At 36.5% G+C, this 17,965-nt stretch overlaps 1 protein-coding gene across 2 annotated transcripts in view; it reads left to right on the top strand.

Annotated features, from left to right (window-relative positions):
• Positions 1-17,965, top strand: part of ERICH3 (glutamate rich 3) — a 109,879-nt gene that overhangs the window by 47,154 nt on the left and 44,760 nt on the right. For both annotated transcript variants that reach the window (XM_074381021.1, XM_010347526.3), the window contains exons 8-10: positions 3,204-3,384; positions 11,314-11,500; positions 17,578-17,879. In XM_074381021.1, coding sequence (XP_074237122.1) covers positions 3,204-3,384; positions 11,314-11,500; positions 17,578-17,879 — 670 coding nt within the window. The remainder of the gene's footprint in view (positions 1-3,203; positions 3,385-11,313; positions 11,501-17,577; positions 17,880-17,965) is intronic.

Raw genomic sequence — 17,965 nt, 5'->3', positions numbered from 1 at the left:
TTTATCAGAATATGGAAAGGACAAAATATAGAATGCTTCATTGTTCCACGTCTGTGTCCAGTTGGATAAGCGTTTATTAGGTCCTTACAAAGCATCTGCACTGGCAAGTTACTGATGGCATGAAGATCGGTAGGACATCATCCTTACGTACTGAGAGAGAGATAATGCAAGGAAATAGTTCCAAAATCGTGTGATTCATATAAATAGAGGCCTAAAGATTAAAAGTAGTTGATAGTGTTAGAGTCACTACAATCAGTTCAGTTGCTAGACATTTAAATGTAGCATGAGAAATTGCAATCACTGGGAGAAAATAAGAGTTAGATAATATAATACATTTATGTTGTCTGAGGAATGTTGGAACTTATTCCATGAATATTGGAAATCACTGAAGGGTGTTAACATGATCTATTTAATAACATTAGATCACTCTGATTTCCAACAGGAGGGATATTTTGAGGAATATCATACTAAAAGTGGGAAGACTAATTTGTAGGGTGACCATACCTATCATTTTTCCTGGAATAGTTCAAAATTCTGCCCTTCCCCCTCATTTCATAATTATTAGTAACACTTATTTCACTGTGTGTCCAAGTTTGGATGATAAATTTTACAGTCACCCTACTTGACGTCCAGAATTCACGAGGGCTTAGTGAAGTAGATGAAGAGGAGTTACTACCCAACACTATCAAAGAGAACAGGCACATTGACACCTGTACTGTCTCTTAAATCTACCTCTCACAAAGGCTTGGGCATGGATAAAAGGAGATTTCAGTGAAAACTTAGTTTATCAACTGAATGCTAAATGTTGCAACTATATAATGGCTGATGGGTTAATCACTCGGTGGGCTTGCTATTTATTTATCAGCTCAATTGTATTTGCCTAAGAAATCTGAAAAGAAATGAAAAGGAAATTCATAAGCAACTGGTGAAGGAAGTCAGAAAGATAAGCTTAGTTGTACAGCAGCATAAGGACTTGCTCCTGTTCTTCAAATGAAACTGAAGTTTCATGGAAGGTTTTCATACTTACTTGAGGACAGCAGAAAGGGCCATGAAACCTTGTTAAAGTTTCATCTGTCTGAGGTCATTTTATCTTTGCAAGATGGTAAGTATAGAGGCAATTCAGTCAACTGAAAGAAACAACTGTTTATTTCCTAGTGCATATATTTAATCATGAGCTGTCATTTGGGCTTTCTGTTAGAACCCAGAAAAATTTACTTGGTGGCAATAATTAGGGAATAATTTTTAAAGACAATGGAGTAATGAGACCCAAGAGAAAAGAGATGTTACTATCAGAAGTGTGCTTCAGCAGAAAGCAATGTGAGTAAGAGGAAATGAAAAGGCTAAAGGTCTGCCATTCCCTTGATTTTCTCTTTAAAACTTTCTCCTTCCAGTTTCTCATTGCATACATATGATCCAGGTCTTTCCCTGGCTCTAATCCCACCGTTACCTTGTATTTATACAGTGCTTATCTCCTACAAACTCACAGGGCTACCTCTAAATCCATGCTGCTTCAGAAAGTATTGCTTAACAAAAGGAGGATGATTTTATTTAATCAGACACTTCATTTAAGGTGCTAGGCACAGCTTGGAGCTGGATTTGCCTGAGGTCCACTGATTGTGCAGTGGGCTGCACACAGGCATGTCACAGCTCCACAGTTACCCAGGCAAGAGGAAACATGGGATTATGATTTTCCAAGGAAGAGCCAGATCTGCCATCATCCCTTTGCTTCAACTGTGATTCAGGGAGATGTTTTCTAATCTGCAAGAAATTATCCAGTTTGCTGATTTACTTTCACAGCTCTTGATGCCCCTGTAATATGACTGTTGATTATCTCTTCATTTGAGAGAGTTCTTCCTTCCAGTAGGCAAGAAAATTTGCTTGAATTTTTAAATCTTGGACTCTCTCCCTCATTTATACTTTCGGACTGTTGCTAGCAGAATTTCATTCCATCAGATTTCTTTCCTCTGGTTTTTGCTTCAGAGAAATAGAATGATATGGGAAAAAAATTATCTGAAATGGAAGAGCATGAGTTTAGGGATGGAAATATTTTAGCAGTTCCTTCAAAACTTTTTGTTGCAGCTTTGTTATTCTTTGGAAAATGCATGCTTCTCATGCATCTATAATTTGATGGAATCAACTTAAATTACTGCCTTGGATACACTTAAAGTTGGTTGCTGAACATTTTTTGTCCAGCTTATAATTGATTTTTAGGAAAGTGAAGTCGGTGAGAAGGAAAGTCTGGCCTGTGTGCAGCTCTAGAGGCCTACAATTTTCTTCCTTGGCCCTCTTAAAGTCTTTCAATCTTCCCAGACTTTACTATTTCTCTGCCTCTTCCTCCTTTCCTTTTTTTCTGCTTCTACTTCCTCCTATTCCTCTTAGAGGTTAGGCAACCATTATGTTCATTCACTATCATGAAAATATTTCAAACAATTAATTAGGAGTGCCTAGAACATTTAATTTCTGGCATGCACATTTATTGCATATTTTAGAAATAATTGAAATTGGACAATGCCATAGAATATCAAATAGGTTTATATAGTAATTTTAGAGACTTCTTGGGCATATTGTTTTGATACTATAAACAATATTAATATTGGGTCTTCAACCAACTAAATGTCTCTGTGAAACTGGATAGTTCCAAGCACAAAATATTGATGACCCCTAATCTTCAGAATGACTGTAGAAGAAATCAAACACATGCATCTCCCTCTCAGGTGGAATAATCCCAGGGAAGGATATGTTGTCAGTGCTCGATTGTGAAGATAAAGCAGTCAATGACAAAAACTATTTGAACAAAATGATGTCACTAATATTTACTTAGTTCAATTGTTTGGATTTTTACTGGAGAACCAGCTAAAAGAGCCAAAAGTTTCTTCTTGGTGTCATTGAAATTTTTACTCTATATAACACACACACACACCCTGACACACCTCCCTATGCACTTGCACTTAAAGTAAAAAATGACAAACTCTATCCAAGTCCCCAGTATTTACATTAAAAATAAAAAACCAAAACCTATATGTTATTTAGGAGTGTTTATTTTGCAATGGGTTTGACTTTTTGTACATTTCTAAATTGGCACTTTATTTAGATTTTGTCGGTAGGTACTTAAAACCTTTTTTATTCTTTATCTTACAATGTCAGGTAAGAACTCTGATTAGAAAGTAATTAGTTAATAAGCCTCATTTTTTTGTTTATTTCAGGATTCAAAAAGGATTCATAAAACATCCTTGCATAGTAATGCAGCTATTACAATGATCTATTTGGGGAAAAATGTGCACCTATCTTCTGATAATCCGGACTTCCGGGATGAAATAAAAGTTTATCAGCAGCACTGTGGTGGGGAAAACCTTTGTGTCTACAAAGGCAAACTACTTGAAAAAGGTACACATAAAATGTGAATGTTTTTTAATTGCTTGGAGTTGATGCTATAGATAAGCTGCTATTGATATAATATCAAAATGACTTCAATCACTTTATGAAATTATGCATATCCAGGGACTTATAAACCAGCTGCCTAAAAGTAAATCTAGATTTACTGCTCTATGATTGAAACTGAAGCAGCAATTACTCTCGCAGATTGTGGAAGAAAGGATTTGGAGTGATTTAACCTGGTAACAGATTAATTTTGGGATGGAGATATATGATCATTAAAATGTTGCACGAATAAGCTGTCCCCCAAATTACAAGTTAACTATTTGGCTTGCCATAGTGAATTATACCATACATTATTCTAAGAGAAAAATACCAGATTGGCAATTTGTTCTTTAGAGGTATGTTGAGATAAAATCACAAATCCAGTAAGCTGCAGGGTGACTCACACCGAAATAACTTGGTGCAGGATTTGGCTAAATAGCTTTTAGTACATTTTTGCTTTCATTTGATCATAAATCCACATTTGTCAGCATAGGATAATTTTTATATGCAATATAGGTTTTCACAAATTATACTGTAATGGTTTTCTTCAATATTTAGTTCCAAAAAGCAGCAGTGAAAAGGAATAGTGTTTACAGGGTTATATTGTCACTTTCTTGCTGAATAAACTGTCTGGAAAATAATAGCATTTTTACCAATTAAAAGAAATATTTATATTTGGATAATCTTGATAGGAGTTATGGGGAGAATTGTGACAAATGTGGAATTTTTACTTTTAGTCTTTCTGATTTCCCTCATCAATTAAAGACAGTGACTATAATTTAAAAAGAAATTCATGTACTTAAAGAGAGACTATAAATTCATATTTAGGAATTACATATGTAAAACTTTCCATCACAAAAATGGTAATCACTTGAATGATAGTTTTAACTTCAAGTGAAATGTAATATCATGCCCATTCATGTTAAAAACTATTTCCATTTCCATTTTATATATTTGGTAGGAATGCTATTTACCTTGTTTATTTTGCTGTAGCAGTCCAGAGGTCATTCCTTTCATTTTGTAGATCAGGAAAATGAGATGAGTCCTGAGTGGAGTGGCTCCCCAAGGTAACACTCTGAGCAGAGTCAAGAGTAGACCCCCGATCCCCAGGCTAGGTGTAAGGCCCTTGATCAGTTCCAGGAAGCCCCAGTGAGCTACTCTGAATAGCATAGAGTTTCCTACATTTTCATAATATGAGTGGTATAAAACCCCTAATAATAGTGGCATAGATATATATATACACATTTTTCTTTAAAGTGTAACTTTCAGCTATTAATTTAGAAGAATGCTGAAATTAGCTGTAAAGTCGGAATTGACGTGATGAAACCCGTCTTGGAGTTTAGATCACACTTTATTCAACAAAAATGCATATATTATATCTATTTGCTGGAAAATGTGGTAGATACAATGAAAAAAGAATGAGGTTAGCGAAATGATTCTCTGGTAGATGATGTACACTCTGTGACGAGAGTGAAAAACCAGAGGTGATGGTAGAAAGGGTGTTACTTGGCTCAGTGTTATTTTGCATACATACTGATGCTGGGACTTTTTGCTTATGGCATTGGACAGTCTTGAATAACAGGATGGAATGGGGACTTAAATAATTGAATCCTGTCCCTGCAATAATTTTGTCTCAGCTTGCCCTTGATTGCCAGGAAAGTAATTGTTCAAAATTGGAAAGTTGGGTGGCTCAGAGTTGACTTGTGGTTCAGCAATCTTAGCAATTTAGCTGGACTGAAGAGAATCTGCCCTTTCTACAAATCAAAACTGTGCATGATTCAGTAAAATGTGAATAGGGTATTAAAAGATTTCTGTTAACAAAAGTTGGAGGGGTGGCATTTGACATTACACTTGGAGCAGTAAACTCATTAAAATTTGGCTTTCGTGAATTTGTCCTGCCTTTGTATTAGAAGTAAAAATAAAATTAATTATTTAGAACTGTGGCAAGTACATTCTTTATTCCCAAGTAGTTTATGATGTCTTGCAATTTGATTTTAGACCTCAAGCCACAAGCTGATTGTTTATTATATACACCTATTAAGTTATTGTGTATTTTCTGCTACTTGTAGAGTACAGTTTATTCACAGGCATTTTTATTTGCCATGTTTATCCTTTCAAACAACACAAACCTTGGCCTCTTGGGTTCATGTAAACGCAAAAAAAAAAAAAAGTAACACTTTTTGTTTCTGGCTCTCTTAGAATTCCTTCCATTCCTGCTCCATTTTCTTGTATTTCCATAACTGGATCTTGTTGCACTTATCTGTGCATTCCTTCTTACGCTCTGGCAAACACAGATGCTTCACCGTCCCATACACACTATTACTTTCTGTTTGCTTGTGCTATTTCCTTTGTCTATAATTCTTTCTATTTTCTCCCTTTCAAATTTAAAGCTTACCCATCTTTTGGGACTCAGACTAAGGCTGTGCATCTTTCTCACTGATTTCTACTGTGTTTTATCCCAGTAGCTTTCATGCAACACTCAAAACCGAAGCAGCTCATTGTGCTTTGACTTATACCATTTTTTTAATATTTATTTTTATTTTAAGAGACAGTCTCTCTTTCTCTTTCTCTCTCACCCAGGCTAGAGTGCATTGGCACAATCATAGCTTGCCAGACCCTTGAATTCCTGGAGTAAAGTGATCTTCCTATCTCAGCCATGCCCAGCTAATTTTTGAAGATGTGTCTTGCTATGTTGCCTAGCCTGGTCTCAAACTCCTGGATGCCAGCAATCCTCCTGCTTTGGCTTCACAAGGCATTAGGATTACAGGCTTTAGCCACCATACCCGCCCTGTTTATTATTTTTCATTTACTTATTGCCTGTTTTTTTTTAGGTTTAAAAAATAGCTTTATTGAGGTAAAAATTAAATACCATCAAATTTATTCATTGTAAATGTATAATTTAATTTCTTTTTGGAATTGTACAGAGTTGTGCAGCCATGATCACAAACCAGGTGTAGGATACCTCCAGCACTTCAGCAAGTTCCCTTGTTCTCTTTGACAGTTGGTCCCTATCTCATAGCCAGCCCTAGGAAGCCACTGATCTGCTTTCTGACTATACAGATTTTCTTTCCTGGAAATTTCCTATAAACACAATCATTCCATGAGTAATATTTTGTCCTGTTGCTCTCACTTAGCATAATGTTTTTGAGAGTCATGCATATTTGTACTATCAGCAGTGGTTCTCTCCTTATATTGCTGAGGATATTCCATTACGTGGATACACTATATTTTTAAAAAATTATTCCCCAGTTAATAGACATTTGTAGTGATTCTAGTTTGGGACTATGAATGTAAAATCACAGGTTTTTGTGTAGATATATGTTCCTCTTGGTTAGATTCCTAGGTGTGGTTTTGATTCCTTTTATTTCTAAGTATAGGTCACATTTTCCACTTTTTTTTTAAATATGTATTTTGATTTTTTTTGTTGTTGTTGAAAACTACATATTTTAGGTAGTATATTAAAGCTCCTGAGAATTCTGGAATTCTGGATTCTGAACTTTCCCTATCAAGGGTTATTGTCGTTTCTGTTTTTCCCTTTCTCTCTCTCTCTCTTTTTTTTTTGGGGGGGGGGTGGTTTGTGTTCTTTTTAGTGACTCACCTAAATTAAATCTGTGAAATTTGGCCTCCATCATCCTGGTGCAGAGCCAGTGATGTTTTGCTCAGATTTTTTTAAAAAGTATATTGCTATTTTTTCAGTCTGGACTCTTAAGTTAGTCTCTGTGTTTTTATAGTTCAGTGCTAATGTCCCCAAAAGTAAAGCTGAGAACATCAAGAATTTATTCTCTCTTGGGTTTCTAGGCCAAAAGTCAAAAATAAAGGTGTTTGCAGGGACACCCTCCCTGAAAAGCCCCAAGGAAGTATTCTTCTTAACTTCTTAACTTCTTCAACTGGTCTTCCTCGGCCTGTGGTTCTATCACTCCAATCTCTGCCTCTGTGTTCACATGATATTTTTGTGTGTCCGTGCGTGTCCTTACCTCTTCTTGAGACAGAGTCTTGCTGTGTTGCCCAGGCTGGAGTGCAGTGGTGCAATCTCTGCTCACTGCAACCTCTGTCTCCCAGGTTCAAATGATTCTTCTGCCTCCGCCTCCTAAGTAGCTGCAGGCATGCACCACTACGCCCAGCTAATTTTTGTATTTTTAATAGTGACAGGGTTTCACCATGTTGGTCAGGCTGAGCTCGAACTCCTGACCTTGTGATCCACCCACCAAAGTGTTGGGATTATATGTATGAACCACCACGCCCAACCCTCACCTCTTTTTATGAGGACATCAGTCATTGGGTGATCTCATCTTGATCTTACACTAATTATATCTGTAAAAACCCTATGTTCAAACAAGGTCACATTCTGAGGTTCTGGGTGGTCATGAATTTTTGGAGGACACAGTTCAGCTGAGTACAGTGGGTTAAGGGGTACATTCAAACTTCGGGCAGTTTTCAAGTCTGCACTAACTTTTATTTTCCACCAGATTCTCTTGTGTTTCTTCTGTGCATAGGGAAAGCTACTGGTAGGCTGGAGATGCATGAAAAGGTTGAGGCCTCTCTGATCCATGCCACTTCCCGTTAGCCAGGGATCTATAATGAGCTTATCAAATGCTTCTATGACTGCCTTATTGTTTCTGTCTTCCTGCTAAATTTTGAGTAGTCCACTGGCCTATTGCTTACTCTCATTAGAACTACAGTCATGACAAGTGTGATGGTTCATGTCTGTAACCCCAGCTCTTTGGGAGGCAGAGGCGGGAAGACCCCTGAGGTCAGAAGTTCGAGACCAATCTGGCCAGCATGGCTAAACCCCGTCTCTACTAAAATACACACACACAAAATTTATCTGGGCATGGTGATGTGTGTCTGTGATGCCACCTACTCATGAGGCTGAGACATGAGAATAGCTTGAATCCAGGAGGCGGAGGTTGCAGTAAGCTGAGATTGTGCCACTGGACTCCAGCCTGGGTGACAGAACAAGACTCCTCAAAAAATACAAACAAAAACAAAAAACACCAAAACTATGATAACAGGCCCGTGGAACCTCTGACCTTCTTTGTCAGATTGCCTCTGACATGGCTACTTATTACTGGTCATGCCACAGACCAAGGGTTTTTTTCCTTGCACTTCAAATCAAGTCAGCCCCCACTGACAGCAAAGTGGCTGGTTATTTATGGCCTGGCCTACCCTATTAGAACTGCTGTGATAAGGTAGTAGCAGATGTTGGGGAGGACAGTAGCCCCAGGCAAAAATGCCTTGGATTCCCATTATCTAACGTTCAGTAATTTTTCATGAATACATACTTCTCAGTTTGTTTTAAGCCTTTGGTTCATTTCCAGAGAGAATTTTAAGGAAGAGAGGATTTGGTGACCAGAACCCAGAAGTCTGATATATTTATTTTGCCTCTCCTGCTTAATGATATCTTCTTGAGTGAGGAGACCAGATTTGATATTTTCAGTATTTTTGTTTCTCTTTAGTTCCTAAAACAGTGCTACCAACTGTCAGTGAATAATAAATAATAAACTGTACAAATATTGCAATTGTAAGCATACATAATGCTTTCTCATATTTTACATTGTAAAATCTTTAAGGCTGTATTGTGGATAGACTAGCAAATTCTCCCCACCACCATCTCTATTTTATGGCTGAGAATTCTGAAATGCAACAAAGTTAAAAGACTCACCAAGATACGCTTACTTGCATCATGGACCAAAACCTTCTGATTTCTAGACTATATTCTTTCCACTACTCCATGAAGAAATCATTAAGTCAAGATGGGGAGGTATCACTGTAATTAAATTACAAAAACAAGTAACACAAGAGTAAAGGCCAAGGGTGTCAATTCTTGTTCTAGAAGTCTGAAAAACAGTGAAAAAACAAAATGGAGTAATATCTGGGTATTCTCTTCACCCATATGAGCATCAGATGGAAGGGCCGTCACTTCTACAATTTCCTGAGCCCATTCTCAGCATTTCCTTGACTGCAGTCTCTTACTAAACTGAGGACTTAGGAAGCTATGGGGCATAATACTATGCAGCAAAATGGTTCATGTTACATGAATGTAGAATTCAAGATTCTATAACAAAAACAATCAAATTTGCTTTCACCACCTGAGGTGAAATTAAGACAAATGGATTTTTAAAAATAATTGTATCCTAGTTTTCCCAGACTTTATACATTTTCAGCTTTCTCTTTCCTAGTTTGCTTAATTTTACGTCAGAAATACTAAGGTATAAACGACAGAATGACATTTTTAATAAGTCTGTTCTTTAGAATGAGCTGCATCTAATGTAGAGACTTTTTTTTTAATTAGGGAAAATGTGGTACACACAGTGTTTCTAAATAACTGAAAAAATAGATTAAAATAATAATTCACTAATTATTTTAGGGTAGCCTTCTATGCCATCATCCTGGGATTTGGAGAAAAAAGATGCATCAACTTCAGCTCTTATGGATTTCACAAACATGCAAAGCAGAAAACATCTAGATTAGCATTCTTAGAAGGCAGTCCATAGACCAATAGCATCAGCACCACCTGGAAACTTGTTAGAAATGCAAATTCTTGATTCTTACCACAGACCTATTGAATCAGAAACAGAGATAAAGCCCAGCAATCTGTATTTTAATAAGCCCTCTAAGTGATGCTGAAATACAGTAAAATTTGAAAACCATTGATAAAGATATATCTTAATATGTGGTAGTAAGTGCAACAATAGGAAATGTGTGCATAGTAGAGAGGTGAAAATTGTTAACATTAATTGGCAGACATGGAAGGGTCCAGAGAGGCTCTTTTACTTTCTTTCTTCCTTTTTTTTTTTTTTTTTTTTTTTAAGGAAGTGACATAAGAAATATTCAGGAGACACAGGATTTTGAGTCACTCTGTAGAGAATAAGGTTTCCCAGACTAAGGCTTAGGACCTCTGTGGGGGAAGTGGGGCAGGGTGGGAGCTTTGCAAAGAGCATTATGAAGGCTTGGATGATTAAAAACTATTAATTGTAGGCAGTGGTTCTAAATTTATTGGTGGAAAGTGTTCTCAAATCCAAACAGAATTGAGTATAGCTTGGAGATAAAATAACTGTTTCATTCGTATTTGCATTAGGATATTTAAAGTCACAACTAAAAATAAAAGCATTTTAAAATGCTTTAATGAGCTCACAGTAGGCTTTTGTCATTAAATGCTTTGTCAACAGATAGCATAGCTAGATAGAGGTATGGACTCTACAGAGATGTTTGGATTCAAATTCTAACTCTCCAACTCGTTGTATGATCTTGTGTAAATTACTGAACTCTTCTAAGTGAGCCAGAAGAGTTACTGAACTTTTCTAAGCCTTAATTTCTTGACCTAGAAATTAGCGATAGAAAAATTCCCACTTCACCTGATTGAAAAATAACAAGATAATAAGGCATAATGCCTGGCCATAGTAAGTGCTCATATAACCTTAGGTATTATTATTTTATTACAAATCAAAGAGTTTTTATAAAAAGTTAAAGTATTTATTAAATAAAAGTAATCAAATGCAATCTTATCATTAAAAATTTTCCTCAAATTAAAAGATGATCTAGATCAAACTTATCCAATCCATGGTCTACAGGTTGCATGTGGCCCAGGATGGCTTTGAATGCTACCCAACACAAATTCAACAACTTTCTTAAAACATTATGAGATTTATGCAAGAATCTTTTTTTCCTTGTTTTTGTTTGTTTGTGTTTCTCATCAACTGTTGTCTGTGTTTTATGTGTATTTTATGTATGACCCAAGACAATTATTCTTCTTCCAGTGTGGACCAGGGAAGCCAAAAGATTGGACACCCCTGATCGAGATCATAATATTGTATTTATCTAACAGAAAAATATGATTCAACAGCTGTTAGTCCGAAGTCAGTTGCTTTCACTAATGTATTTCTATTTTAATTCCAGAGACCTTTCAGTTTATTTCCAAAAGGCATCATGGTTTCCCCTTCAGTCTCACCTTTTTCCTGAATGGAATGCAGGTGAACAGGCTAAGCTCCTGCTGTGAATACAAGCATCGAAAAGGTTCCAGGCTTGGAGGCAAACGAGGCTACTTTGGGTTTGTGTGTGTTGAGAGATCATCTCCTTGCTACAAGTATGGAAACAAATGTCCTTTGGTAGAGGGCAAGTTTTGCTACACTTTCCTTTGAATGCTTTTACTAATGCATTTCCCTTCACAATTGTTAAGAAAGTTACCTATAGATGAGCCTAAAATATATAAATTCGGGGTTGTTTATTGTAACATGGAGTACTGAATTTGAAATTATAGGATATAAATCAAATTTCCAGAGGTGTTATATAATAAAGATAAAAGGTAGTGCATTTTAAATTATTTCACTTTCTATCTTTCATTTCTTCACACTTTGTTTGTTTGTTTGCTTGCTTGTTTGTTTCTGAAACTGAGTCTCCTCTGTCACCAGGCTGGAGTGCAGTAGCACAATCTCTGCTCACTGCAGCCTCTGCCTCCCTGGTTCAAGCAATTTTCCTGCCTCGGTCTCCCAGTAGCTGGGATTACAGGCACATGCCGCCATGCCCAGCTAATATTTGTATTTCTTTAGTAGAGATGGGGCTTCACCATGTTGGCCAGGCTGGTCTCGAACTTCTGATCTTATAATCCACCCACCTTGGGATCCCGAAGTGCTGGGATTACAGGCATGAGCCTCCATGCCCAGCTCCTCTCTTCACACTTTAAGATCGGTTTCTGAAGGGAAGGAGAGAGATTTTTTGTTTGCTTGTTGTTTTTGTTTGTTTGTTTGTCCTATTTTCTCATTCATCTTACTAACTGGTTTTAGGCCGAGCCTTAAAGTGTGTGCCAAGCATCTGACTTACACGGCTGGACATTATAGGTTATGCCTATTATAGGTTTGCCTGCATTACTGTCTTACCCAATTTTCATTCTTGCCCTTAGTTTCAATCTTGGGCATAACAAAATGCATGATAAAAGGTCAGTTTTGACTGTTATCAGCTTTCATATTGAACATTCTGTTTGAAATCAGGAGTTGTGCTTGTGGGCTTTCACATTTTCTGAAAGTATTCGTCAAGCATTGCCTAGATGCCAAGCTAGATCACAAGAGTGAGTCAACTACATTACAGGTCTCTGTGGAAATTATTCTAATGGAGGAAAAGCAAATAACATACCAATAAAACAATTAATATCTTTGAGATGGTCAGCATTATGGGCGCAAGGCAGGGTAAGGCACATACATGGAGTGAAGGGAGACAGGAGTCACAGGGAGTGTGTTATTTTATGCAGGATGGTTAGGAAGGGCCTCTCTGATGTTTTTTTGAGCAAGAACTAGAAAATATAAGTGTCTTCCTTGAAGTAGCTTTTGGGATAGAGGAAAACCATATACAGAAGGCATGAGGCAGGCACATGCTTGGTGTGTCTAAGGTAGCTTGGCCAGAGCAAAAGGAACAGAACCATGAAATTGAAGATGAGGTCAGAGAGACCATGAGGATAAGCCATGTAGAGTGCTAGGGTCATTGCAAGGACTTTAACTTTTATCTGAGAAAGACGGGAAGCTTCTAAGGTGGGTTTTTGAGCAATGACCTATCATGATTTAACAATAACTCTTATGGGAAAAATAAACAAAGGAGTGTGGGGAAAATAGCAGAACTGCTTCAATCCAGAGACGAGATAAGGGTGGAATGAGTTAATAGTAATTTTAAAGGTAGAGATTACAGAATTTACTGATGAATTGGATGCAGGGAATGAGATAAAGAGCAGAGTCAAAGATAATTCAAATTTTTTTGTCTTGAATAACAAAGCTGTCCAGTTAACATGTACTTAAGATGAGACTCTGGAAGAAGCAGGCTTTGGGGATGGTATGAAGTGGTTTTTGCCCAGGACACATTAAGTTTGAGGCAGGTATGAGATAAGCAAGTAGAGATGCTGAGTAGGCAGTTGGATATATGAATCTGGGGTGAGGTAAGAGGTCCAGGCTGGTTATACAAATCTGAGAATGATTTGCATTTGGATGACATTTATAAGATTGCCTCAGAATTGAACATAGAGAAGATGTCTGAGTAATGAGTTCCATATTACTCCATTTAAAAGGAGAGGGAGGTAAAGAGGAACCAGCCTAAGAAGGAAAGGCAGTGAATAGAAAGAGAATCTAGAAAGAGTGGTATCTTGAAAATAAAGAAAATGGTTAAAGAATAAGGGCGTGATTAATGGAGTTGAATGTGTGGATAGGTGAAGTAAAATGAAGACTGGGGACTGGACATTGATTTGGTAGCATGTTGGTTACTGGTAATCATGGCACAAGTTACTACAGTGCAGCAATTAGGATGTAAGGTTTCTTGGAGTGGCTTTAAGAAATAGTTGGGGAAGAACTAAGGCCAGTGACTATAGGCTTTTTAAGAGTTTTGCTGTAAAGAATCGTTATTAGGTGGTAGCCAGAAGGAATAATGTAGGGGGTCAAGGAAGACTTTTTATTTTTTAAAATGAGAGATACTGTAATATATTTGTATGCTAATACAAGGGATTGAATATCTTGGAGAAGAAAAAACATGAAGTATGATATAAAGGGGGAAAATTTCTGGAGCCAAATGCTTTGGTAGGCAGGAGAAGATGAGCTCTAGGGCTCGAGTGGGGGTATAAGCTTTAAGAAGAGGAGAAACCATCGTGTATAGTAACAGGAAGAAAGAAATTAGGCATACAAGAGAGAGAGGTAAATTGGGATTGATAGATGTGCTGGGAACAACTGGAAGCTCTCTGCTGATTGTTTCTATTTTCTTAAACAATAAGTACATTTATCAACTGAGGTTAAGGCTGGCAGAAGAGGAGTTGGATATTTTCAGAGAGATAAGAGCGTGAAAGAATCATCCAGAGAACAGAAGATTGAATGGTCTAGGGCAAGATAGTGTCAATGCCCCGCTGTACTGGGGGTCACCTGAACTGCCTTACTATTCCAACTCAGATATGCTATCTCCTTATTTGGGAGCAGGTCATTTAACACAGTTCTGTTTAATTCCCAGACAGCTAATGAACTTATATACAACCCTCCATGTGCAAATATATTGCATTCTTTGGGAGTTGTGGTATAAATTGAAGCTGTAAATTATTAGCCTGAGCACTTTCTATAGAGGTTTAATAATCATTACCAAAATCTGTCTAATGGAATTTACTCTCCTATTCAATACCCACTAGCCTCTGAACAATTATTTCTATGATTTCAACACCTGGTCCCCTCTAGATTCTTTCTTCAACCTTTCAAATAATAATATCAGAAGGGTTGCAATATTAAAGAATAAGGCCTATGACTCTCAACTGAAGTGCATAGTTCTCATAAAAGAATGGTTTTCAATTTTTTTTGTTAACTTCATAACCATTTTTCCAATGAAATCTGTGAATGCCCAAAGTAGAACAGTATATTGTCATTGGATGTCTCCCTGTTATAGATCAGGTAAAAGTTGAGTCAGACTGGTTTAAATGGGACAGGGGTAGGCAAGTGAGTCCTAGGGCCTTGATTGTTTGTCCTCTTCCTCACTTGAGGCATTTCTAGTTATTCTAGAGGCCATAACACTGCAGAACTCCATGGAGAGTTGAGACGTACCCTGAAGGAGACTGATATCACTTATCTTCTGTAACCTTGGTTTACACCCATAATGATACTTTTAATTATTTTAAGCCATGTACACTAATTCCTCCAATTCATTCAAAGTGAAATTAACTTTAATCTATTTAAAAAATACCAGTCCCTGAAACATTTATGATGAGAAAAAGGAGGGCATGGTACAAAAAAACAACAGAAAATTATATTTCTAAAATGATTAGGAATAACCTGTTTAAGGCACTCAAAAAAAAAAAAAAAAAAAAAAAAAAAAAAAAAAAAAAAAAACAAGAAAAGAGGAGCAGTGGTCACTTACAAAATGTGAGGTTCCACAACTGTACTCATCTCTCAATTATAGGAACCATCTGAAGAGGCATAGTAATTTTCAGTTTCTAGCATGAAACATGGGAAGAATTGCCTAACTATGTAGAATGCAGACTGCTTTGAACTTTAGTAATCATAATCAACACCTCAAATTATATTCAGAAGTCAAATAGGTAGTCACTGATGAGAACAGCACAGATGTTACTCACTTTGTTTGTCCAATTCCCTGCAGCAGATGGGCAATAAAAAGTCTGTGCATGCAGTAGGGAGGCATCAAAGCCTTTACGCAGCCACAACATAAACTAAAAGTAACAGCATATCAGAGGCTCCAAATCAATGGATTTGGTGTTGCAATTGATAAGGGAAGAACAGCTTGAACAGAAGGGAATGCTAGTAATCATATTCTGTGAAGATTCATGACACCTTTATCCCAAGGAAAGCAATGTGCTAAGCACATCATCATTATAGTCAAGAAATATTTATCATGCTTAATATGGGTGAGATAAGTATAATCTTATTATCTCATTTTTTATAGCCTGATAGTTACTTTGAGTGCAAATCCTTTTAGCTTTATTTTATGGGGAGATATTGAAAAGTTAAGTGATATAACTCAGTTCTCATATTTGCTTGTTGGGAAAATTTATTGAGATCAATTTCTTTGCTGTTTCTACACTGTAGATGGCTGAAATTTAGTGAAACCTTCAGTTTAAGAAACTGCCCTGGGATTTGTTCAGGTTGAAGCATTTTTCATATTTTACATATTATTCCTCTTCTTCTGGGACTGGCAAGTCTTGACTGCTTTCTGATCCCTTTCACCTGCCCACTATAAATTCAGTTCTCTGATAGTTGTGTCGCATGGAGAGAGGGGGACATGAGTAGTTCTAGAGAAGGGAGAATGAAGAGACTGATAACTACCAGATACCTATTTCAGATCATGGGTTTTCTCCAGGTTTTGCCAGAAACTTTTCCAGATTGTGTTGGTGTCTGCTGAGAGATTGTGAGTTTTTTCTTTGGTGGTAAGCTCAACAGTGTAACATTTGTCTGAGTAACTAGTCATCTCTACTAGTTATATCATAACTAGGAACTGGAGGGCTACACCTGTAATAGACCAGTATGTTTGTGCTTCAATATGATGTGATGGAGCCTAACAATCTTGAGTTAGAATCCAGCTCTGTCACCTGCCTGCTGGGTGACCTTGAGCTGCTAGAACATTTTAAGCCTCAGTTTTCTCATTTGTAAAGTGGTGATGGTAGTTCTTAATTTATTGGTCCATGAAGTAATAAATTCCTCAAGATAATGGATACAGAGTACCCAAAAAAGAGCTTGGCACAGAGGGAGTGCTCAATAATCTTATCATTATCATAATCATTTTTATTAATGTATATACTATCATCATTGGAATTCTTATTTTAACATCAACTTAAGAGATAGAAAAAAGCTATAGAAGGCAATTTATTCACATTACTTTTGTTATAATTGATTTTTAAAGTTTTAATGTCATAATGCATTCAAATTATCTGCATGGCTCAACAGATTTACTTGAAATGACTTCATAATCTCTACAAATTATTGCCATTTTTGAGGAATAAGAACTTATTACTCACCAGAAGACTGTATAGACTTCAAAAGGCCATTCTAAAAACAATATTAACAGTTCCACGAAAATAAGTGTACAAACTCCTGAGTTATTTACTTAAAAGATACAACAACATTTGACTATATATATTTCGTTAAAAATCAATCATATTTATTTAGAGTCAATCTTGTAAGTCTTTTGTTACTGTTGTTGTGTTGTTAAAATAAATTATCAGAATGAATGGCATCTTTCATCTTCTCACCATTTTTATATCAGCTTCTCTATGTTTATAAATCTGCATGTTGTATTATCACATAATTTTCATTTAAAGACTTGAAATATATCTTTATGTGTGTAAAATTCTATACCATCTATATTTCTGTATCTATGATACATGTTTACTGTTTAGGACTAAAAATATACTTGAAGACACAGATTTTACTTTGAAACTATCATTCTTGGTTGATTATTTTGTTTATTATTGTGGATAAATGTATTAAGAATTTGTTGTGTTTGTTTATAAGATTTTAGTATCAAAAAAGGACAGCTTATTTTTAATTAGCTTTTTAAAGTTTATTTTTATTAGCATATACTGTAATTGAAATATTTTATACCTTTTTTTACAAGAATAAGAGATAAGTGATTTTCAAAAGCTTTGAGGTTCTATTGTGCTGCCTGTAATGGTTAACAAACACTTCCTGTTAATATTTTTCATAGGTGCATTATTGCGATGGGACTTGACAAAAAAACATCTTTGCCAAAATCTAGGAAAGAAAAGAGCACTGAGAAAGGAGAGGAACTGAAGAAAGCTGAGGGGAAAGTGAGGAAAGAGAGAAAGTATGGCATACCAAAAAGAAATGCGATCAAGGGGAACAAAACCTCTGTCTCAGCCACTTATTCGGCTCAAGAAATAAAAGCAGAGCTCAAAGAAGTAGTAACTGCTGTGGAGGAAATGGCGAGTAAAGGAAAACCAGGACAAGGTGTTTGGGAAGTCGACCAGGAAAACACTTTAAAATATGGTAATCAACAACACAGGTTTCTTTTGTTGTTGCTGTGGCTGTTTTGTTTGTCTTCGAACCATGATTATCAAAATTTGCAAAAATAT

The sequence above is a fragment of the Saimiri boliviensis genome, chromosome 11 (assembly GCF_048565385.1).
Source record: "Saimiri boliviensis isolate mSaiBol1 chromosome 11, mSaiBol1.pri, whole genome shotgun sequence".
Lineage (NCBI taxonomy): Eukaryota > Metazoa > Chordata > Mammalia > Primates > Cebidae > Saimiri > Saimiri boliviensis.
The sequence above is the reverse complement of the archived record's forward strand: the minus strand, read 5'-3'. Positions and strand labels throughout refer to the sequence as shown.